Raw genomic sequence first — 23,316 nt, 5'->3', positions numbered from 1 at the left:
AAGTTGAAAACTTTGAAAAAAATTTAGAAGAAAGTATAACTAGAATAACCAATACAGAGAAGTGCTTGAAGGAGCTGATGGAGCTGAAAACCAAGGCTCGAGAACTATGTGAAGAATGCAGAGGCCTCAGAAGCCAATGCGATCAAATGGAAGAAAGGGTATCAGCGATGGAAGGTGAAATGAATGAAATGAAGCAAGAAGGGAAGTTTAGAGAAAAAAGAATAAAAAGAAATGAGCAAAGCCTCCAAGAAATATGGGACTATGTGAAAAGACCACATCTACATCTGATTGGTGTACCTGAAAGTGACGGGGAGAATGGAAACAAGTTGGAAAACACTCTGCAGGATATTATCCAGGAGAACTTCCCCAATCTAGCAAGGCAGGCCAACATTCAGATTCAGGAAATACAGAGAACGCCACAAAGATACTCCTCGAGAAGAGCAACTCCAAGACACATAATTGTCAGATTCACCAAAGTTGAAATGAAGGAAAAAATGTTAAGGGCAGCCAGAGAGAAAAGTTGGGTTACCCTCAAAGGGAAGCCCATCAGACTAACAGCAGATCTCTCAGCGGAAACTCTACAAGCCAGAAGAGAGTGGGGACCAATATTCAACATTCTTAAAGAAAAGAATTTTCAACCCAGAATTTCATATCCAGCCAAACTAAGCTTCATAAGTCAAGGAGAAATAAAATACTTTACAGACAAGCAAATGCTGAGAGATTTTGTCACCACCAGGCCTGCCCTAAAAGAGCTCCTGAAGGAAGCACTAAACATGGAAAGGCACAACCGGTACCAGCCACTGCAAAATCATACCGAAATGTAAAGACCATCGAGACTAGGAAGAGACTGCATCAACTAATGAGCAAAATAACCAGCTAACATCATAATGACAGGATCAAATTCACACATAACAATACTAACTTTAAATGTAAATGGACTAAATGCTCCAATTAAAAGACACAGACTGGCAAATTGGATAAAGACTCAAGAGACCCATCAGTGTGCTGTATTCAGGAAACCCATCTCACATGCAGAGACACACATAGGCTCAAAATAAAAGGATGGAGGAAGATCTACCAAGCAAATGGAAAACAAAAAAATGGCAGGGGTTGCAATCCTAGTCTCTGATAAAACAGACGTTAAACCAGCAAAGATCAAAAAAGACAAAGAAGGCCATTGCATAATGGTAAAGGGATTAATTCAACAAGAAGAGCTAACTATCCTAAATATATATGCACCCAATACAGGAGCACCCAGATTCATAAAGCAAGTCCTGAGTGACCTACAAAGAGACTTAGACTCCCACACATTAATAATGGGAGACTTTAACACCCCACAGTCAACATTAGACAGATCAAGGAGACAGAAAGTCAACAAGGATACCCAGGAATTGAACTCAGCTCTGCACCAAGCAGACCTAATAGACATCTACAGAACTCTCCACCCCAAATCAACAGAATATACATTTTTTTCAGCACCACACCACACCTATTCCAAAATTGACCATATACTTGGAAGTAAAGCTCTCCTCAATAAATGTAAAAGAACAGAAATTATAACAAACTACCTCTCAGATCACAGTACAATCAAACTAGAACTCAGGATTAAGAAACTCACTGAAAACCGCTGAACTACATGGAAACTGAACAACCTGCTCCTGAATGACTACTGGGTACCTAATGAAATGAAGGCAGAAATAAAGATGTTCTTTGAAATCAATGAGAACCAAGACACAACATACCAGAATCTCTGGGATGCATTCAAAGCAGTGTGTAGAGGGAAATTTATAGCACTAAATGCCCACAAGAGAAAGCAGGAAAGATCCAAAATTGACACCCTAAGATCACAATTAAAAGAACTAGAAAAGCAAGAGCAAACACATTCAAAAGCTAGCAGAAGGCAAGAAATAAGTAAAATCAGAGCAGAACTGAAGGAAATAGAGACACAAAAAACCCTTCAAAAAATTAATGAATCCACGAGCTGGTTTTTTGAAAGGATCAACAAAATTGATAGACCGCTAGCAAGATTAATAAAGAAAAAAAGAGAGAAGAATCAAATAGATGCAATAAAAAATGATAAAGGGGATATCACCACTGATCCCACAGAAATACAAACTACCATCAGAGAATATTACAAACACTTCTACGCAAATAAACTAGAAAATCTAGAAGAAATGGATGAATTCCTCAACACATACACCCTCCCAAGACTAAACCAGGAAGAAGTTGAATCTCTGAATAGACCAATAACAGGAGCTGAAATTGTGGCAATAATCAATAGCTTACCAACCAAAAAAAGTCCAGGACCAGATGGGTTCACAGCCGAATTCTACCAGAGGTACAAGGAGGAACTGGTACCATTCCTTCTGAAACTATTCCAAGCAATAGAAAAAGAGGGAATCCTCCCTAACTCATTTTATGAGGCCAGCATCATCCTGATACCAAAGCCTGGCAGAGACACAACAAAAAAAGAGAATTTTAGACCAATATCCTTGATGAACATTGATGCAAAAATCCTCAATAAAATACTGGCAAACTGAATCCAGCAGCATATCAAAAAGCTTATCCACCATGATCAAGTGGGCTTCATCCCTGGGATGCAAGGCTGGTTCAATATACGCAAATCAATAAATGTAATCCAGCATATAAACAGAACCAAAGACAAAAACCACATGATTATCTCAATAGATGCAGAAAAGGCCTTTGACAAAATTCAACAACCCTTCATGCTAAAAACTCTCAATAAATTAGGTATTGATGGGACGTATCTCAAAATAATAAGAGCTATCTATGACAAACCCACAGCCAATATCATACTGAATGGGCAAAAACTGGAAGCATTCCCTTTGAAAACTGGCACAAGACAGGGATGCCCTCTCTCACCACTTCTATTCAACATAGTGTTGGAAGTTCTGGCCAGGGCAATGAGGCAGGAGAAGGAAATCAAGTGTATTCAGTTAGGAAAAGAGGAAGTCAAATTGTCCCTGTTTGCAGATGACATGATTGTATATCTAGAAAATCCCATTGTCTCAGCCCAAAATCTCCTTAAGCTGATAAGCAACTTCAGCAAAGTCTCAGGATACAAAATCAAAGTACAAAAATCACAAGCATTCTTAAAGATCAATAACAGACAAACAGAGAGCCAAATCATGAGTGAACTCCCTTTCACAATTGCTTCAAAGAGAATAAAATACCTAGGAATCCAACTTACAAGGGATGTGAATGACCTCTTCAAGGAGAACTACAAACCACTGCTCAAGGAAATAAAAGAGGATACAAACAAATGGAAGAACATTCCATGCTCATGGGTAAGAAGAATCAATATCATGAAAATGGCCATCCTTCCCAAGGTAATTTACAGATTCAATGCCATCCCCATCAAGCTACCAATGACTTTCTTCACAGAATTGGAAAAAACTACTTTAAAGTTCATATGGAATGAAAAAAGAGCCCGCATCGCCAAGTCAATCCTAAGCCAAAAGAACAAAGCTGGAGGTATTACACTATCTGACTTCAAACTATACTACAAGGCTACAGTAACCAAAACAGCATGGTACTGGTACGAAAACAGAGATATAGATCAATGGAACAGAACAGAGCCCTCAGAAATAATGCCACATATCTACAACTATCTGATCTTTGACAAACCTGAGAAAAACAAGCAATGGGGAAAGGATTCCCTATTTAATAAATGGTGCTGGGAAAACTGGCTAGCCATATGTAGAAAGCTGAAACTGGATCCCTTCCTTACACCTTATACAAAAATCAATTCAAGATGGATTAAAGACTTAAATGTTAGACCTAAAACCATAAAAACCCTAGAAGAAAACCTAGGCATTACCATTCAGGACATAGGCATGGGCAAGGACTTCATGTCTAAAACACAAAAAGCAATGGCAACAAAAGCCAAAATTGACAAATGGGATCTAAGTAAACTAAAGAGCTTCTGCACAGCAAAGCAAACTACCATCAGAGTGAACAGGCAACCTACAAAATGGGAGAAAATTTTTGCAACCTACTCATCTGACAAAGGGCTAATATCCAGAATCTACAATGAACTCAAACAAATTAAAAGAAAAAAACCAACAACCCCATCAAAAAGTGGGCGAAGGACATGAACAGACACTTCTCAAAAGAAGACATTTATGCAGCCAAAAAACACATGAAAAAATGCTCACCATCACTGGCCATCAGAGAAATGCAAATCAAAACCACAATGAGATACCATCTCACACCAGTTAGAATGGCAATCATTAAAAAGTCAGGAAACAACAGGTGCTGGAGAGGATGTGGAGAAATAGGAACACTTTTACACTGTTGGTGGGACTGTAAACTAGTTCAACCCTTGTGGAAGTCAGTGTGGCGATTCCTCAGGGATCTAGAACTAGAAATTCCATTTGACCCAGCCATCCCATTACTGGGTATATACCCAAAGGACTATAAATCATGCTTCCCTAAAGACACATGCACACGTATGTTTATTGCGGCATTATTCACAATAGCAAAGACTTGGAACCAACCCAAATGTCCAACAATGATAGACTGGATTAAGAAAATGTGGCACATATACACCATGGAATAGTATGCAGCCATAAAAAATGATGAGTTCATGTCCTTTGTAGGGACATGGATGAAATTTGAAATCATCATTCTCAGTAAACTATCGCAAGAACAAAAAACCAAGCACCGCATATTCTCACTCATAGGTGGGAATTGAACAATGAGAACACATGGACACAGGAAGGGGAACATCACACTTCGGGGACTGTTGTGGGGTGGGGTAGGGGGGAGGGATAGCACTGGGAGATATACCTAATGCTAGATGACGAGTTAGTGGGTGCAGCGCACCAGCATGGCACATGTATACATATGTAACTTACCTGCACATTGTGGACATGTACCATAAAACCTAAAGTATAGTAATAATAATAATAAAAAATAAATAAATAAATAAATAAAAAAAGAGAAGAAAAAAAAAAAAAGGACACGAACTCATCATTTTTTATGGCTGCATAGTATTCCATGGTGTATATGTGCCACATTTTCTTAATCCAGTCTAACACTGTTGGACATTTGGGTTGGTTCCAAGTCTTTGTTATTGCGAATTGTGCTGCAATAAACATACGTGTGCATGTGTCTTTATAGCAGCATGATTTATAATCCTTTGGGTATATACCCAGTAATGGGATGTCTGGGTCAAATGGTGTTTCTAGTTCTAGATCCCTGAGGAATCGCCACACTGACTTCCACAATTGTTGAACTAGTTCACAGTCCCACCAACAGTGTAAAAGTGTTCCTATTTCTCCACATCCTCTCCAGCACCTGTTGTTTCCTGAGTTTTTAATGATCACCATTCTAACTGGTATGAGATGGTATCTCATTGTGGTTTTGATTTGCATTTCTCTGATGGCCAGTGATGATGAGCATTTTTTCATGTGTCTTTTGGCTGTGTAAATGTCTTTTTTTGAGAAGTGTCTGTTCATATCCTTTCCCCGCTTGTTGTTGGAGTTGTTAGTTTTTTTCTTGTAAATTTGTTTGTGTTCATTGTAGATTGTGGATATTAGCCCTTTGTCAGATAAGTAGGTTGTGAAAATTTTCTCCCATTTTGTAGGTTGCCTGTTCACTCTGATGGTAGTTTGCTTTGCTGTGCAGAAGCTCTTTAGTTTAATTAGATCCCATTTGTCAATTTTGGCTTTTGTTGCCATTGCTTTTGGTGTTTTAGACATGAAGTCCTTGCCCATAATGCCTAGGTTTTCTTCTAGGGTTTTTATGGATTTAGGTCTAACGTTTAAGTCTTTAATCCATCTTGAATTAATTTTTGTATAGGGTGTAAGGAAGGGATCCAGTTTCAGCTTTCTACATATGGCTAGCCAGTTTTCCCAGCACCATTTATTAAATAGGGAATCCTTTCCCCATTGCTTGTTTTTCTCAGGTTTGTCAAAGATCAGATAGTTGTAGATATGCAGTGTTATTTCTGAGGGCTCTATTCTGTTCCACTGATCTATATCTCTGTTTTCGTAACAGTACCATGCTGTTTTGGTTACTGTAGCCTTGTAGTATAGTTTGAAGTCAGGTAGTGTGATGCCTCCAGTTTTGTTCTTTTGGCTTAGGATTGACTTGGCGATGTGGGCTCTGTTTTGGTTCCATATGAACTTTAAAGTAGTTTTTTCCAATTCTGTGAAGAAAGTCATTGGTAGCTTGATGGGGATGGCATTGAATCTATAGATGACCTTGGGCAGTATGGCCATTTTCATGATATTGATTCTTCCTACCCATGAGCATGGAATGTTCTTCCATTTGTTTGTATCCTCTTTTATTTCCTTGAGCAGTGGTTTGTAGTTCTCCTTGAAGAGGTCATTCACATCCCTTGTAAGTTGGATTCCTAGGTATTTTATTCTCTTTGAAGCAATTGTGAAAGGGAGTTCACTCATGATTTGGCTCTCTGTTTGTCTGTTATTGATCTTTAAGAATGCTTGTGATTTTTGTACTTTGATTTTGTATCCTGAGACTTTGCTGAAGTTGCTTATCAGCTTAAGGAGATTTTGGGCTGAGACAATGGGGTTTTCTAGATATACAATCATGTCATCTGCAAACAGGGACAACTTGACTTCCTCTTTTCCTAATTGAATACCCTTTATTTCTTTCTCTTGCGTGATTGCCCTGGCCAGAACTTCCAACACTGTGTTGAATAGGAGTGGTGAGAGAGGGCATCCCTGTCTTGTGCCAGTTTTCAAAGGGAATGCTTCCAGTTTTTGTCCATTCAGTGTGATATTGGCTGTGGGTTTGTCATAGATAGCTCTTATTATTTTGAGATATGTGCTATCAATACCTAATTTATTGAGAGTTTTTAGCATGAAGGGTTGTTGAATTTTGTCAAAGGCCTTTTCTGCATCTATTGAGATAATCATGTGGTTTTTGTCTTTGGTTCTGTTTATATGCTGGATTACATTTATTGATTTGCATATATTGAACCAGCCTTGCATCCCAGGGATGAAGCCCACTTGATCATGGTGGATAAGCTTTTTGATGTGCTGCTGGATTCAGTTTGCCAGTATTTTATTGAGGATTTTTGCATCAATGTTCATCAAGGATATTGGTCTAAAATTCTCTTTTTTTGTTGTGTCTCCCCAGGCTTTGGTATCAGGATGATGCTGGCCTCATAAAATGAGTTAGGGAGGATTCCCTCTTTTTCTATTGCTTGGAATAGTTTCAGAAGGAATGGTACCAGTTCCTCCTTGTACCTCTGGTAGAATTCGGCTGTGAATCCATCTGGTCCTGGACTCTTTTTGGTTGGTAAGCTATTAATTATTGCCTCAATTTCAGAGCATGTTATTGGTCTATTCAGAGATTCAACTTCTTCCTGGTTTAGTCTTGGGAGAGTGTATGTGTTGAGGAATTTATCCTTTTCTTCTAGATTTTATAACTTATTTGCATAGAGGTGTTTGTAATATTCTCTGATGGTAGTTTGTATTTCTGTGGGATCGGTGGTGATATCCCCTTTATCATTTTTTATTGCATCTATTTGATTCTTCTCTATTTTTTTCTTTATTATTCTTGCTAGCGGTCTATCAATTTTGTTGATCCTTTCAAAAAACCAGCTCGTGGATTCATTAATTTTTTGAAGGGTTTTTTGTGTCTCTATTTCTTTCAGTTCTGCTCTGATTTTACTTATTTCTTGCCTTCTGCTAGCTTTTGAATGTGTTTGCTCTTGCTTTTCTAGTTCTTTTAATTATGATGTTAGGGTGTCAATTTTGGATCTTTCCTCCTTTCTCTTGTGGGCATTTAGTGCTATAAATTTCCCTCTACACACTGCTTTGAATGCATCCCAGAGATTCTGGTATGTTGTGTCTTGGTTCTCATTGATTTCAAAGAACATCTTTATTTCTGCCTTCATTTCGTTAGGTACCCAGTAGTCATTCATGAGCAGATTGTTCAGTTTCCATGTAGTTGAGTGGTTTTGAGTGAGGTTCTTAATCCTGAGTTCTAGTTTGATTGCACTGTGATCTGAGAGATAGTTTGTTACAATTTCTATTCTTTTACATTTGCTGAGGAGAGCTTTACTTCCAACTATGTGGTCAGTTTTCGAATAGGTGTGGTGTGGTGCTGAAAAAAATGTGTATTCTGTTGATTTGGGGTGGAGAGTTCTGTAGATGTCTATTAGGTCCGCTTGGTGCAGAGCTGAGTTCAATTCCTGAGTATCCTTGTTGACTTTCTGTCTCATTGATCTGTCTAATGTTGACAGTGGGGTGTTAAAGTCTCCCATTATTAATGTGTGGGAGTCTAAGTCTCTTTGTAGGTCACTCAGGACTTGCTTTATGAATCTGGGTGCTCCTGTATTGGGTTCATATATATTTAGGATAGTTAGCTCTTCTTGTTGAATTAATCCCTTTACCATTATGTAATGGCCTTCTTTGTCTCTTTTAATCTTTGTTGGTTTAAAGTCTATTTTATCAGAGACTAGGATTGCAACCCCTGCCTTTTTTTGTTTTCCATTTGCTTCATAGATCTTCCTCCATCCCTTTATTTTGAGGCTATGTGTGTCTCTGCATGTGAGATGGGTTTCCTGAATACAGCACACTGATGGGTCTGGACTCTTTGTCCAATTTGCCAGTCTATGTCTTTTAATTGGAGCATTTAGTCCATTTACATTTAAAGTTAGTATTGTTATGTGTGAATTTGATCCTGTCATTATGATGTTAGCTGCTTATTTTGCTTGTTAATTGATGCAGTCTCTTCCTAGTCTCAATGGTCTTTACATTTTGGCATGATTTTGCAGCGGTTGGTACCGGTTGTGCCTTTCCATGTTTAGTGCTTCCTTCAGGAGCTCTTTTAGGGCAGGCCTGGTGGTGACAAAATCTCTCAGCATTTGCTTGTCTGTAAAGTATTTTATTTCTCCTTGACTTATGAAGCTTAGTTTGGCTGGATATGAAATTCTGGGTTGAAAATTCTTTTCTTTAAGAATGTTGAATATTGGCCCCCACTCTCTTCTGGCTTGTAGAGTTTCCACTGAGAGATCTGCTGTTAGTCTGATGGGCTTCCCTTTGAGGGTAACCCAACTTTTCTCTCTGGCTGCCCTTAACATTTTTTCCTTCATTTCAACTTCGGTGAATCTGACAATTATGTGTCTTGGAGTTGCTCTTCTCGAGGAGTATCTTTGTGGCATTCTCTGTATTTCCTGAATCTGAATGTTGGCCTGCCTTGCTAGATTGGGGAAGTTCTCCTGGATAATATCCTGCAGAGTGATTTCCAACTTGTTTCCATTCTCCCCGTCACTTTCAGGTACACCAATCAGATGTAGATGTGGTCTTTTCACATAGTCCCATATTTCTTGGAGGCTTTGCTCATTTCTTTTTATTCTTTTTTCTCTAAACTTCCCTTCTTGCTTCATTTCATTCATTTCACCTTCCATCGCTGATACCCTTTCTTCCATTTGATTGCATCAGCTTCTGAGGCTTCTGCATTCTTCACATAGTTCTCAAGCCTTGGTTTTCAGCTCCATCAGCTCCTTCAAGCACTTCTGTGTATTGGTTATTCTAGTTCTACATTCTTCTAAATTTTTTTCAAAGTTTTCAACTTCTTTGCCTTTGGTTTGGATATCCTCCTGTAGCTCAGAGTAATTTGATAGTCTGAAGCCTTCTTCTCTCAGCTCGTCAAAGTCATTCTCTGTCCAGCTTTGTTCCGTTGCTGGTGAGGAACTGCGTTCCTTTGGAGGAGGAGAGGTACTCTGCTTTTTAGAGTTTCCAGTTTTTCTGCTCTGTTTTTTCCCCATCTTTGTGGTTTAATCTACTTTTGGTCTTTGATGATGGTGATGTACAGATGGGTTTTTGGTGTGGATGTCCTTTCTGTTTGTTAGTTTTCCTTCTAACAGACAGGACCCTTACCTGCGGGTCTGTTGGAGTACCCAGCCGTGTGAGGTGTCAGTCTGCCCCTGCTGGGGGGTGCCTCCCAGTTATGCTGCTCAGGGGTCAGGAGTCAGGGACCCACTTGAGGAGGCAGTCTGCCTGTTCTCAGATCTCCAGCTGCGTGCTGGGAGAACCACTGCTCTCTTCAAAGCTGTCAGACAGGGACATTTAAGTCTGCAGAGGTTACTGCTTTTTGTTTGTCTGTGCCCTGCCCCCAGAGGTGGAGCCTACAGAGGTAGGCAGGCCTCCTTGAGCTGTGGTGGGCTCCACCCAGTTGGAGCTTCCTGGCTGGCTGCTTTGTTTACCTAAGCAAGCCTGGGCAATGGCGGGCGCCCCTCTCGCAGCCTCTCTGCCACCTTGCAGTTTGATCTCAGACTGCTGTGCTAGCAATCAGCGAGACTCTGTGGGCATAGGACCCTCTGAGCCAGGTGTGGGATATAATCTCTGAGTGTGCCGTTTTTTAAGCCCGTTGGAAAAGCGCAGTATTCGGGTGGGAGTGACCCGATTTTCCAGATGTCGTCTGTCACCCCTTTCTTTGACCAGGAAAGGGAACTCCCTGACCCCTTGCACTTCCCGAGTTAGGCAATGCCTTGGCCTTCCTCAGCTCACACACGGTGCATGCACCCACTGACCTGTGCCCACTGTCTGGCACTCCCTAGTGAGATGAACCTGGTACCTCAGATGAAAATGCAGAAATCACCCGTCTTCTGTGTCACTCACGCTGGGAGCTGTAGACCGGAGCTGTTCCTATTCAGCCATCTTTGCTCCTCCTTACCAACAAAAACACTTTCAAGACACTTGGGTGAATGGGGTTGTTCCCTGAGAATGAGACTGGGAAAGGACGAGGACTTTTCAACTTTCAAACAAACATTTCATGGTTGGAATAACTACCTATTCCTTGCCTCACTAAGCTCTTACCTTGGGTGTGGAAGCAAGCAGATATTAGATGTCCTTTTTGTATCCACTAAGACAATGATATCCAATGTCAAAAGTTTGCCCATGATGGGTGCCTTCACTAGGTTTAGCCACCCTTTGCCAGCATCTGTCAAGTGCCCCAGAGTGGGAATCCAATTAAATATACAGCCACATTTGTCTAAATCTGCTGCCAGGCAAGGAAGCCAGAAGATGCCTCCAATGGGCCCACTGGAAAATAAGCTCCCTGAGAGGGGACTTTGTCTTGTTTCAAACTGATCCAAGCACCTGGACCAGTGCCACATAACTATGTACTGAATGAATAAATTTTTGAACGAATGAGGCTTGGCCTAGAAGTCCCCTGATGATTAATGAAAAGTCTGTCTTCACACTTACTGAGACCTCACTTGTAGGAATCAGCTTCCAGTGGCGGGTCACCACTGCCATAACTTCTGGCTCCCATGAACTGTAATAATGTCTCAAATCCAAACTTTCTTAGTTGATTCTGGTGCCACCTTTCTACACCTTGGGGTAATTCACTGACAGCAGGAGTTCTAGTGGTACTTTGGAGCACAGATCTGACTCCACAGGCACAGCTAAGTCTCTGTGCCCAGGTCTAGGGATCCTTTTTTTTTTTTTCATATTTCTTAAAACATTTTAGAGGAATTCAGGGTACCATGGTGGTCAGGAGCATGTGGTCAGTGAAACTGTCTGGGTTTGCACGGCAGCTTCTTGGAGACCTTGGACACCCATTCTACACGGATTCCCCTCTGTAAAATGGGAGAAGGCTAGTATCTAACTCAAAGGACTGCAGTGAGGATTAAGTTATTTACGGTATGTCAAGCCACTGGTACATTATGAGTCCTATATAAATTATCGATCCTATGAATACATATCCAATTTGCAACTCCTGAAATGATCTCATTTTTTCCCCTTTCCCTAAGTTCCTCTCAGTATATGCCCTTGCAACCACCTCCATTTCTCTCTTTGCACCCATCACCTCGTTAGCTTTCAAGGATCCCTTCCTACCCCATCAACACCCAGATCTTCCCTATAGAAATAATAGGAACATTTTCTCTGCAGCCGTGTGTCCTTCTGCAACCTCTTTCCAGGCCTAACACATAAATTCCTCACGGTCTCCCTATGAATGGAGATAAGTGACATTTCTCATTCTTCTTGTCCTGTGAGGCACTCAGCCTGGGAAATAAGAAGGGGAAGAGCAATAGAGCAGCCTTGGGAGGGGCAAAATAGAAATGTAGGTGGAGAAGAGAAGCTTTATTTTTCACAGAGTGAGACATAAGTGCTGCTAAGCACTGACAAGAACATGGGTGTGGAGACAACCATGAGGGACACCCAGGGAGACCGCTGGAGATCACTGACAACCCTCGTCAGGATGAACTCAGGAGCTCAGATCATGGGCAGGAGGTTAGGAGCGGGTACATCAGACTGAGGTTAACCCTGGGCACTTTGGGTCTCTGGTTCCTCTAAAATTGCTCATCTCAATGTACTGCCAAGGTCAGCAGTAATTCTCTAGCAATGGCTGGAGCCCTTGGCAGGCTCACTGACAGCACTAGAGGCTGTGGTGCCTGTGCCAGTAGAAGAGGTGGGGCCTTTGGTAGGTCAAGCAGCAGTGCCCCACAAAAGTTAAAGTGACCCCAGAACTAGGGCTGCAGGGAAAGGCTGGAGGTAGGTATGAGGCTTAGTACTGGGGTGTGCACTTTGAAGGCTTTGGGGGTTATCACTGCTGCTGGTTTTGCTGGAGGGCATCTCAGAAGACATCAATAGAATCAGATGTGCTTGTAATGCACAAACCTCTGTCAATATCTCTTCTGTGATGGGTGTCATAGACCCCATGCTCTACTAGTGAACTAAGAAATGCACGGAAGAAATGAAAAGTTACTTGGATTTAGTTTACCCTGGAAAAATGCATTTTTCTCTGGTCTCCTACCAGAAAAGGATGCTGAGTCTTTTCTAATTGGGCCACTCAGGTATCTTATCTCCATGTAATCACAGAGAAGAATAAGCCTGTTTGGGTAAACCTTCCTTGATGATGTCTGGTGAGATCAGTGTATCTCTCAGAACATATGTAGGAAGAAGATGAGGGTGTGCTGAAAACCCATTACCTTCACAGTCCTAGGACACCTGAAACATCCTGGGAGGGTGCCCATTAACCCCACACTCTTCCTGGTGCCTCCATCCGAGACCCTCTGCTTCCTTCTCCCCTGATGGAAGCCTGGGCTTGTCTTCCTATGTCTTCCAGCTCAGGTCCTGTCTCCAGCTAGACATCCATCTGATTTCACAGAAGCCAGAGAATGCTGATTTTGAGAAGTCCATGGACTGGAGAGCCCAGGACAGGAGCTCCTAGCATGTGAGGGGCAGCATGAGTGGGCTGCTGGGGGAGTTGACAGCACTAAGCACCCCAGCCCAGCTTCAGGACTTATCCACCTTCCCTGGAACAGGATGGCATGTTTGATCACAGAGAGCCTGGTCCTCACTTGTGCATCTTCCACCCAGGCCTACACGTGTCCTTAAAAGAGGCTGTGCCCTGTGCTTTGTGGTGAAAGGTAGAGTTCAATATGACATGTCACCTGACTTATAGAAATTAATTTTCTAACTGCACAGGCAAACAAGTAAACAGGGAGCCTGCTTCCATGAGAAAATTGCTATAATGTAAGTCACTATGCACAAAGTCTGCAGGTCTTTGTCCATCTACTTTTTTCTAGCATGTTCCCTTAGGAAAACCAAACACCCAGATGTGGTGTTGGGGTGGTGACTTGCTGTTGGGGCAGTGACTGAGCTAAGGATGCTGGACATTCAGTATGGTCTGTGTGTAAAACAGATGGAAGCCTAAAGTCAGGGGAGGTGAGGGTCCCTGAAAGAGCCCCCAGGACGGAGAGGAGGGGAGCCAAATGAATACCTGATTGAAAGGCAAATGTAGAGAAGGAAAGTACAATAGTTGCAGTAATAAGAGTCACAACTGACACATTATAAAAAAGCATGACCTTCCATCAAAATCCAAGGAATGCGTGCTCTTTATTTGAAGACGATGAAAACACTGAGGGAGGAGTCGTTCATCTGCTTGGACTCGGAAAGGAAGTTGTGCAAATGTGCATGATAATGGATGGGCTTGATGAAGATGGCTTTGCTGTACGTGTTGCTGCTTATGAGGTTGATGGTAGTGCTGGGTGCATCTCTTGTAATGAAGCTGACCTGATAGTGTCTATGTTTTGAGTATGCAGAATTGATGCAAACTGAATGCTATTTCCCTGTTAATTTCATTTTAATTTTAAATGAATTTATCATTCAATTAATCTCTAATATTAAAAGACCTTTTGATAGATATTTTTCAAGATAAATCACAGTCAGGACTATAACCAAACTTTAGCCATATTAAAATTATAATTTTCAAAGAAAATTAAATTATGTTCATTATCAGTGGGTGTAATTTTTCTCTTGTTCCACCTAAGAGTTTGCCCCTTTAAGTACATAGTGATGCCTGTAGGAGCATAAATGCACTGGGCTGTAGGGAGGACAGTGGTTCTGAGTGTGGATAGGTAGAGGGTGGGTGCAGATTTTGATATCCTCAGCATCCTTTTCCTGCCTCCAGCCCATGGTCCCTGCCTCTGGCTGGAAGGTATTTTCAGAATCATCTCCAGAACTACTCCTGAGTGGCCGTTTTTCTCATGTTGTTTAGGGTTTCTTCAGTAGACCCTGGCCTGCAAAAAGGCATGTAAGAAAGATGGACCAAGTACTTTCTCATGGTACGTAGATTGTGAAGCTGAACAAAGCTGGGTGGCCACTTTTGCTTCTTAGGAGTAGAATCTCTAGTCTTTGGGATACAACAACAGAGGAGTAAGTTCTAAAGTTTCAAAACACCCCAGAACTGTAGTGGTGGCCCTCCTTCTGTGTCATGGAATGCAGTAGATGTCTGCATATGGGCCTCTCCACAGCCCCACCCCTGATGCCTGGCTTGGGAGGCTCCATACTTGTCCTGGTGAGGATGCCCATCAACCTTTCTTCTCCTCCACGAGGAACTCCCACTTTTTGGCCCCTCTGTTTGTTATCAGAGCAGGAGCTCTGTAGGTTCAAGGCTGAGCAGGTGTCCTGGGATGACTGAGGCTTGGCTGGAGGACCACTGCCCTGCCACTTACCCAGAGCATGACATCAGCTCTCTGAGGGTAATCTCTACCAGGAGTACCACCCTTAGATCTCTGGCTTTCTAAGTTTCTGTGAGCTCAGGTGACAAGAGAACCTGGCCTGCCTGGATATATCTGGATAATTTCATGAGTTAGTAGTGCCAATGGGAATGATGGGCACAGGTGGTATAATGGCTCAGGTTTGGCTCTTTGGAGTGCATTTTAATCAGGCCATATAAAATACATGTAAATGACAATCTAAATAACAAAAAGATCTTCTTCATTCCCTGCAGAACACAGCTTCCTTTCAGTTTAGGACCTTCCCATCCCCAAACCATTAGCATGACCATGGCAAGCAGCTGAGACAATCTGGGTTCTCAATGTTATCCTTGTGTCCCTAGTGGAGACACAGGTACCACAGAGAGATGTGAAGCCCTCCATGTTGTGGTGGTTGGGAGTACAAGGGGAATGGGAAGAGAGCCTTACTAATGGAAAGGATCCAGGAATCCCCCAAACTGTCCAAATATCTGTTCTTTAAATCTTCTGTAGGCCTACCATCTCTTATTTTTCTTTTTGTCCTTCCTCCCCTCATCCCTTCTCTTCTTCCTTCCTGCCCTTCTGTTCTTCTCTTTCCCTTCCTGCCCCCTCCCTCTCTATTCCTTCCCATTCCCTTTCCCTTTCCCTACCTTTCCCTCCTTCTGTCATTCTTTCCCTCTTTACTTTGGAATATGTTGAGCTGAACAGCTGTAATCTCTATTACTATGCCCTCTATATCTTCTTGGGCAGATGCTAAGAGTTTTCTTGTGAGGGAAGTCACAGGACTCTTGAAATTCCTGGGGCCCAGCGTTCCTGTAGGCCTGTCATTTTAATTTTTTCTTTCATTCAGTCATCCATTTATTCAATTATTCAAATGAGATGTGTTGCACTGATATGGCACACCAGGCATTTTGCTATACACAGGAGAGTTATAAATGAATAGGATTTGTTCTCTGTTCTTGAGTAGCTCACAGTGCAGTGGGGCAGACAGACAAATAACAAAATAAGCATGATCCAGTGTGGCAAGTACAGTAATACAGGTGTGTGGAATGTCCTTGGGCTCAAGTTCAGACCCTTTGGGTGTCAAACCCCTTTTACTTGGAGTGACTCTGTGGGGGAAAATGTGTCTAGATGTTGCCACATGCTATCATTTGAGGACGAGATCACTGGCGTTTGACAATAGTATTTGTGCAAGTAGCAGGAGCAGAGGTATAAATCCTTGATCTGTCTGTGGGCAGCCAGCCAAGATGGTGATACCAAGAGGAGCTAACGGAACCCAGCTAATGGAACCTCACCAGGAGGAAGAGATAATGCTGGTGCTAAGGAGAAGGGAGCTGAGGGGGACCCTGGGGGATCTAAGACACAGTGGAGGGGGCAGGATAATGGGCTTGTTCAGAGCATTCATTTTGGACTCAGACATTCCTGAGTTTGAATCCTGCTTCCCCAGGTAGCAGCTGGTATGGTGGTGGGGAGCTACAAAGTGATAGAGGCACAATGGACCAAAGATGTGAGGGGCAAAATCAGAGAAAGAGACAGAAAGTCTATAGAGGCTATGAGGACATGGTTTACAAATTAAAGTATATCTGAGGGCCATTGTATCAGTATCTTTGTGACTGTGGTATTTACTCTAAGAGCTCCAGAGTAGTTTCAGGGAGGGAGTGATCCACCTTAGCTGGGGTGGCTAAGGGAAATTAGCTGAGCTGTGAATAATACTTCATGGATGTGGTGATGATGAGGCCAACAATGGGGAAGCTTGTGAACACTGAATGGGCAGTGATTGAACAGGATTTTGCAAATTGCAATTACATAAGCTATGTAGTATTTGTTCCATTGCATTTTACTATAACATTAGAGATGCATTGCCTCTGAAACACCACATTTAAAAATGGGACAAATCTTTTAAATCAAAAACACAAATTAAAATGATCACAAAATGTTACTGTCTTTTATAAACATTGATGAAAACTTTGTGTCTGGTTATCCTGTTACAGGGAGGCGTATAAGTGATGAAATCTCCATTAGATGATGAAATAGTTAATATTCATGGGAGGAAAAGAGAACCTGTGAGAAGAGGTTTATTCACAGGGCTGTGGAGAGAGGTAGGGAGATGGGGAAGGGCATGAGGAGAGAGGCCTGCTTGTGCAATAACTTTGTCCCCTTGGTAGTCATGATTTATCCTTTCTTCTTTCTTGGCTGTTGTCTTTTGATGTGGAAGCTAGAAAACACTTGATGCCCTTTCCTTTTGTCACCACCAAAGCCACCGTCTCAGAGCCTCAATATTTTGCCTAGGCTGAGTGTCTTCTCTGGGTTTATTAAATAAACACCAGTGTCCACTTACCTCCAGAGGCTGAGAGGCCAACTGAGGAGAAGGCCACGGTGATTCACTCTGCGATGCATGCAAAATCGGGAACTGTCTCCTTTGGACCAATTTTCAATGTGAGTTCCCAAAAAACGGAAATTTGTCTCTCTGATTCCTTATTGTGTCCCTAGTGCCTACAATCAAGCACATAATCAATGCTCAATAAAAATGTGTCAAGTGAATAAATGGGTCCAGGGCTCAGGACTTGGTATTGCCCAGATGCAGTCTGGGGCTCTGTTTTTCTCCACTGCTGGAAACTCCCTTATTGGACTCCATTTTTGAGAGGTCTTTTTATACTTCTTTATAGATTCCCAGGATCTCATTGGTTTGCCAGCAATATTGACTCTGCTCCGTTTTCTCTCCACTCAGATTCAATCCAACCATAGCCAGAACCCCGTCATTCTTCAGTGTAGTGGAATGAGGTGCTCTGGGCCTCCAACCTTGTTCTGCAGCCCCTGACAGGAGGCAGGCTCTAATTCTCCAGTTTTGTCCAGCTTGTGTCATGCTGCTTCCAGGTCTGCACAGAGATGCTGGGTCTGCATGTGGGTATCGCTCACATTCCAAGTGTGGAGCTTTGCAGGCTGTATCAGCCATGGCACACTCTTCCCTGGAGGCCGGGCCTTTCACCCCCTTCACTGTCCCTGGGTGAGAGCTCTCCAGTGATTTCAAACCAAACTTAAACCAAAGGCCCAAAGCTGTGCCTCCTGCTTCAATTTCAACAAATTTCTTTTTTTTTAAATACCGTTGGTGTATATCCGAATATCTGATATTAAACTTCTCTCAGGGTCTTTTTTATTTCTTATTTTTGGAGATGGAGTCTCACTCTCTCACCCAGGCTGGAGTGTAGTGGCACAATCAGCTCACTGCAACCTCTGACTCCTGGTTCAAGCAATTCTTCTGCCTCAGCCTCCTGAGTAGCTGTGATTACAGGTGTCCGCCACCATGCCCAGCTAATTTTTTGTATTTTTAGTAGAGATGGGGTTTCACCACATTGTCCAGGCTGGTCTTGAATGCCTGACCTCAAGTGACCCACCTGCCTCGGCCTCCCAAAATGCTGGGATTACAGGTGTGAGTCACCATGCTGGGCCTCAGGGTCTTTTTGATCCCTAAATTTTAAGAATTAATTTATAGGATTTGACAAAATCCTTTTTTAGTTCAATGGACTTATAAGGTTATCCATCTTTATTTTTAACACCCCCCCTCCACCTGCTCTACTTAGCCCTCACATCAACTTCTCTTAATATTTGTAATTTGACTGTAGTGCTATGTGACACTTCTCTGGCTTTCTGGTAGTCAAAGTGAGATGTTACTCTTAGTTCACATAAAAAAACATTCCTTCAACCCCAGGAGCATCTCAGTTTCACAATTTAGGCCAAAACATGTGACTCCATTGAAGTTGTAACTTCCATGTGTTGATGTCAAGGTCGTGTAGTTACAAAATTAATAATTTTTTGCTTCTTTGGTATATCTATTTATAATTCCAGGGACACTTCTCATTTTCTGCCTTTTTCTTTTTCCTAAAATTCTCATTTTGCACATTCCAATCATCTCATTGACTAAACTCCCAGCCACATCTCTGCTCCATTATCTCATTAATTTAAGCACCTCTCTCAGCTTTCATCCCTTTCCCTGGATTTTCAGTCACTGAGTTATACTTCTTCCCCAGGCTTACATCTCTTCCCTCCATCTTTTGATTCTGCTTCTCCTCTCCCTATTTTCTGTTTCTTTGCCTCTTGATTTCCTGTTTCTTAGTTAGCACCCCAGAAACAGCCCATCAAAACAAACTAGTGGTCTTCTGTCATACACTGGAAATTCCCCAATTGTATTAATGTCCTCTCAGATTTTACAGGAAAAGTCAATTTTTGCACTGATACCCTCTTTGAGTTTGAGGTTGAGTTTCAGGGCCTCAAACCAACACAGCCTGTATCGTTCTCTCCCTCCCACTACAACATAAAACTCTCCCCTTCCCTCCCATCAGTGGAGCGGGGTCGGATCCACTATGCTTTCCTGGTGCAGAGATAAGCTTTGTCTCCTGAGCTGGGTTGTACTGACCAAAGAGCTGTGGAGAGAGACTGTGAAATGCCCAGTGAGATGCCGGTGGTAATGAGGACAAAGAACTTTATTTTTTTGATGAGGTTGGGCACAAGCACTGCCAATCCTTGGCAGGTACACGGGTAGGGGGACATATGACATCCTGGACATAAAACAAGAAGTGCCTTCTGGGGAGAGCTCAGATCCCCCACAGGAAAACCCCCAGTTCAGCCGGTGAAAGTCAGAAGAGGGTATCTGGGAACTCATGCATCAAGATGGGGTTTTCCTGGGCCCTTGGGATTCTTGTTTTCTCCAAAATCACTTGTCTCAACATCAGGATCCAGGTCAGCAGCAGCCTCCAGAGCCATGGCCGCAGCCAGAGCCCCTGCCTTGCTGACCACTGCCCCTGTCACAGGAGTTTGACCTCTGGCGCCGGCATCGGTGGTGGTGCCTGTGGTGACTCAGGAAGCAGCCGCCCTCGGAGCTGGGGCCACAGCCCCCAGAGCTTGGGGCACAGCCAGAGGAAGCTGGGGGCAGACACTGTGCTGGGCTCTTTGGGGGACACTTGGGTGAGGGGCACTTGGGTGGGGGTTGGCACTGCTGCTGGTTCTGCTGGCAGGACATCTTGGCAGGAGTTGAGTTGTCCTGGACAAAACAAAGCCATTTGTTAGTTCAAAATCTACAGTCCAATGTCTCTAAGACCAGCTGCCTCCTGAGGCAAGAGCTGCAGGAGGGTGAGGGAAGCTGATGTGGAGTTGGTGGGACATGCCAGATACTTCTCACATTTCTCTCCACCAGGGACAGATTGCTGCGAGTCTAAGTGGGCACGTGTGTTTCTGTTTCTCCAAAGAACCCCTAGGGGATGCACCCTTTTGGGAAAAAGAATTCTGTAGAATGGATGTTACAGGAAATGTGCCTGCCTGAGTAGAAAGAGGATGGGAGGGAATTGTGAGCTCTGTGGCCTTTGCAGGTCATGGAATTGCTGTCAGTTGCTGCAGGGTCTCCCTCCTGCCACCTTCCCCCATTGCTGCCCTCTCACAGTCCTGTATCTGGGTCTTTGTTTCAAACCTCTCTGTTTCCATCTCTTCTGCTATGGCCTTAGCTTTCTGTTCTAACATCCCATATCAAGCCCTGTCCCCTGCTGAATACTTACCAGGTGCAGAGGAGGCAGGAGAAGGCTGTTCCTGAGGAGACTGCGGATGAGGAACCCAGGGCAGGAGTGCTTTTATCCTGTGCAGGGTGTGTGATGCACAGGCTGGGCATGCTGCTGCTTTCACAACCAGGGGAGGTGACAGCCAGGTACACCCTTGGGACTATCCATTCATCACCTTCCTGTGCACTCACCAAGATGCCTGACAAGAGGGAACCAGGAAGGTCTGAAGCCTGTTTACCTTCATCTCATTCAGGCCTGCTGGGGTTTGCAATCCTACCTTCCTTGAAGCAATTGTTTTTATCACCACCCATTAGTAGTCACTCGTCATTCCACATTGCCCCTCTGGCAGCCAGTAATCAATTTTTTGCCTGTATGGACTTGCCTATTCTGGACACTTCATATAAATAGAATCATATAATGTATGGCATTTTGCATTAGCTTCTTTCACTTAATATATTGTTTAAGATTTATCCATGTTGTAGTATGTATCAGAACTCCATTCTTTATGGTTGAGTAATATTTCACTTTATGAATTTAGCACATTTTATTTAACCATTCATCAAGTGATGGACATTTGAGTTAGCTCCAATTTTTGTTATTGTGAATAATGCAGCTAGCTATGAACTTAATCTTTATTATTTCCTTCCTCCTGCTTTATGTTTAGTTTCTTCTTTTTTTCAGTGTTTTAAGGCAGAAGGTTAGGTAATTGATTTGAGATTTTTCTTCTTCCTTAATGTAGGCATTTGCAGTCATATATTTCCCTGTAAGCATTTCCTTTGCTGTATCCCATAATTTTTGGTATGTTGTATTTTTATTTTCTTTTATCTCAAAGTATTTTCTATGATTCTTTCTATGATTTCTCCTTATGATTTCTTTCTGAACTCATTGGTTGCTTAAGACATTTCTGAATTTTCCAGTTTTCCTTCTGTTATTGATTTCTAGTTTCATTCTACTGTGGTTACGGGTGATACTTTGTATGGTTTCAGTGTTTTAAAATTTAATAACACTCCTTTTATGACCCAACAAATGGTCTACCCTGCAGAATGTTCCATGTGCAATTGAGAAAAATGTGTTTTCGGCTATTGTGGTTGGAGTGTTCAACAAGATGTCTGTTAGATCTAATTAGTTTATAGTGTTGTTAAAGTCTTCAGTTTCTTTGTTGATTTTCTTCCTAGTTGTTCTTCCATTAATGAAAGTGGAGTATGAAAGCTTCAACTATTATTGTTAAATTGTTTATGAGTTGTCTGTTTCTCCCTTCAATTTTGTTAGTTTTTGCTACATGTAATATGGGACTCCATTGTTAGGTGCATATAAATGTATAATAATTATTTCTTTAGTAGATATGGATCCTTTTGCCATTATAAAATGTCCTGTTTGTCTCTGCTATTAATTTCATCTTAAAGTCTATTTTGTCCAGTATTGTATAGCCACTCCAGATCTCTTGATTACCATTGCATGGTGTATGTTTTTCTACCTTTTACTTTGAATCTATTTTGTCTTTGAGCCTAAAATGTGTGTCTTATAGACAGCATATAGTCAGTTCATGCTATTTTATCTATTTTGCCAGTCTTAGTCTTTTGATTGGGGTATTTAATCTATTCACAATTAATGTAATTACTATTAAGGTAGAATTTATATCTACCATTTACTATTTATTTCCTATATATTTCATATGTTTCTTTGCCCCTCTTTTTCTTCACTATGGCTTTGTTTTTTGTTGAACAGCCATTTTCTAGTGTACCCTTTCAATTTCAATGTTATATATTTTAGTATATTTTTTGAGTTATTTTCTTAGTGGTTTCCTTGGGAGTTCTTATTAACATCTTAACTTACAGTGATTATAACTCAGATCAATACCAACTTAATTTTGATAGCATGCAAAGCTTTGCTCCTGTGTAGGTTTCTTCCCACCCCCTTCTGTATACTGTTATTGTCATATAAATCATATCTTTACATTAGAAGGCCATCAATGCAGCTCTATAAGCATTTCTTTATGCAGTTGTCTTTCAAATCAAATTGGAGAAAAAAGACTTAAAAGCACAAAATGCATTTACACTGTCTTTTATATTTACCATGTAGTTAACTTTACCAATGCTGTTCATTTCTTCATAAAAATTTCAAATACTGTCTAGTGTTATTTCATTTCAGACTGAATTAATCCTTTTAGTATTTTTTGTAGAGCAGGGTTTCTGGAAACAAATTTTCTCCATTTTTGTTTATCTTGGAATGTCTTAATTTTTGGAGAATAGTTTCGCTGGATATAGAACTCTTGGTTTACTTTTTTTTTTCTTTAGCACTTTGAATATGTTATCCAACTGGCTTCTGTCCTCCATGGTTTCTGATGAGAAACCAGCTCTTAATGTTATTATCAATTTTTTTTTGTATTTGATGGGTCTTTTCTCTTTTGCTGTTTAAAAATTCTTTGTCTTTTGACATTTGAACTATGGTGTGTTTAGATGTGGAGATCTTTGACTATACCCTGCTAGGAGTTTGCTGATCTTCTTAGATGTGTAGATTAATATTTTTCATCAAATTTGGTAAGTAATTAACTGTTATTCCTTTGAATGTTCTTTCTGTCTTTTTATTTCTCTCATCTCCTTCTGGGATTATTATTATAAATATGTTGGTGTGCTTGATGGTTACCCACAGGCCTCTGAGGCTCTGTTAATTTTTATTTAATCTCATTTCTTTCTGTTCCTTAGGTTGGATAATCACAATTGACCTATCTTCAAGTTCACTGATTTGTTCTTCTAGTTCAAACCTGCTGTTGAGCCTTTCTAGTGAATT

At 41.7% G+C, this 23,316-nt stretch overlaps 1 protein-coding gene across 1 annotated transcript; it reads right to left on the bottom strand.

Annotated features, from left to right (window-relative positions):
- Positions 1 to 19,446: 19,446 nt before the first annotated feature.
- LOC100434214 (late cornified envelope protein 3D) lies at positions 19,447 to 20,572 on the bottom strand. Its single transcript, XM_002810198.4, has 2 exons — positions 20,530 to 20,572; positions 19,447 to 20,021 (listed from the first exon to the last, which is right to left on the bottom strand). The coding sequence occupies exon 2, from the start codon at positions 19,998 to 20,000 to the stop codon at positions 19,722 to 19,724; it is 279 nt and encodes a 92-aa protein (XP_002810244.1). The 5' UTR covers positions 20,001 to 20,021; positions 20,530 to 20,572; the 3' UTR covers positions 19,447 to 19,721.
- Between the last annotated feature and the right edge of the window lie 2,744 nt (positions 20,573 to 23,316).

The sequence above is a fragment of the Pongo abelii genome, chromosome 1, assembly GCF_028885655.2.
Source record: "Pongo abelii isolate AG06213 chromosome 1, NHGRI_mPonAbe1-v2.0_pri, whole genome shotgun sequence".
Taxonomy (NCBI): domain Eukaryota; kingdom Metazoa; phylum Chordata; class Mammalia; order Primates; family Hominidae; genus Pongo; species Pongo abelii.
Note: the sequence above shows the minus strand (reverse complement) of the source record. Positions and strands in the feature narration are given on the sequence as shown.

What these genes read in the sequence shown, in the direction of transcription:
- LOC100434214 (XM_002810198.4), bottom strand. Translation starts at nt 20,000, where the DNA reads ATGTCCTGCCAGCAGAACCAGCAGCAGTGCCAACCCCCACCCAAGTGC.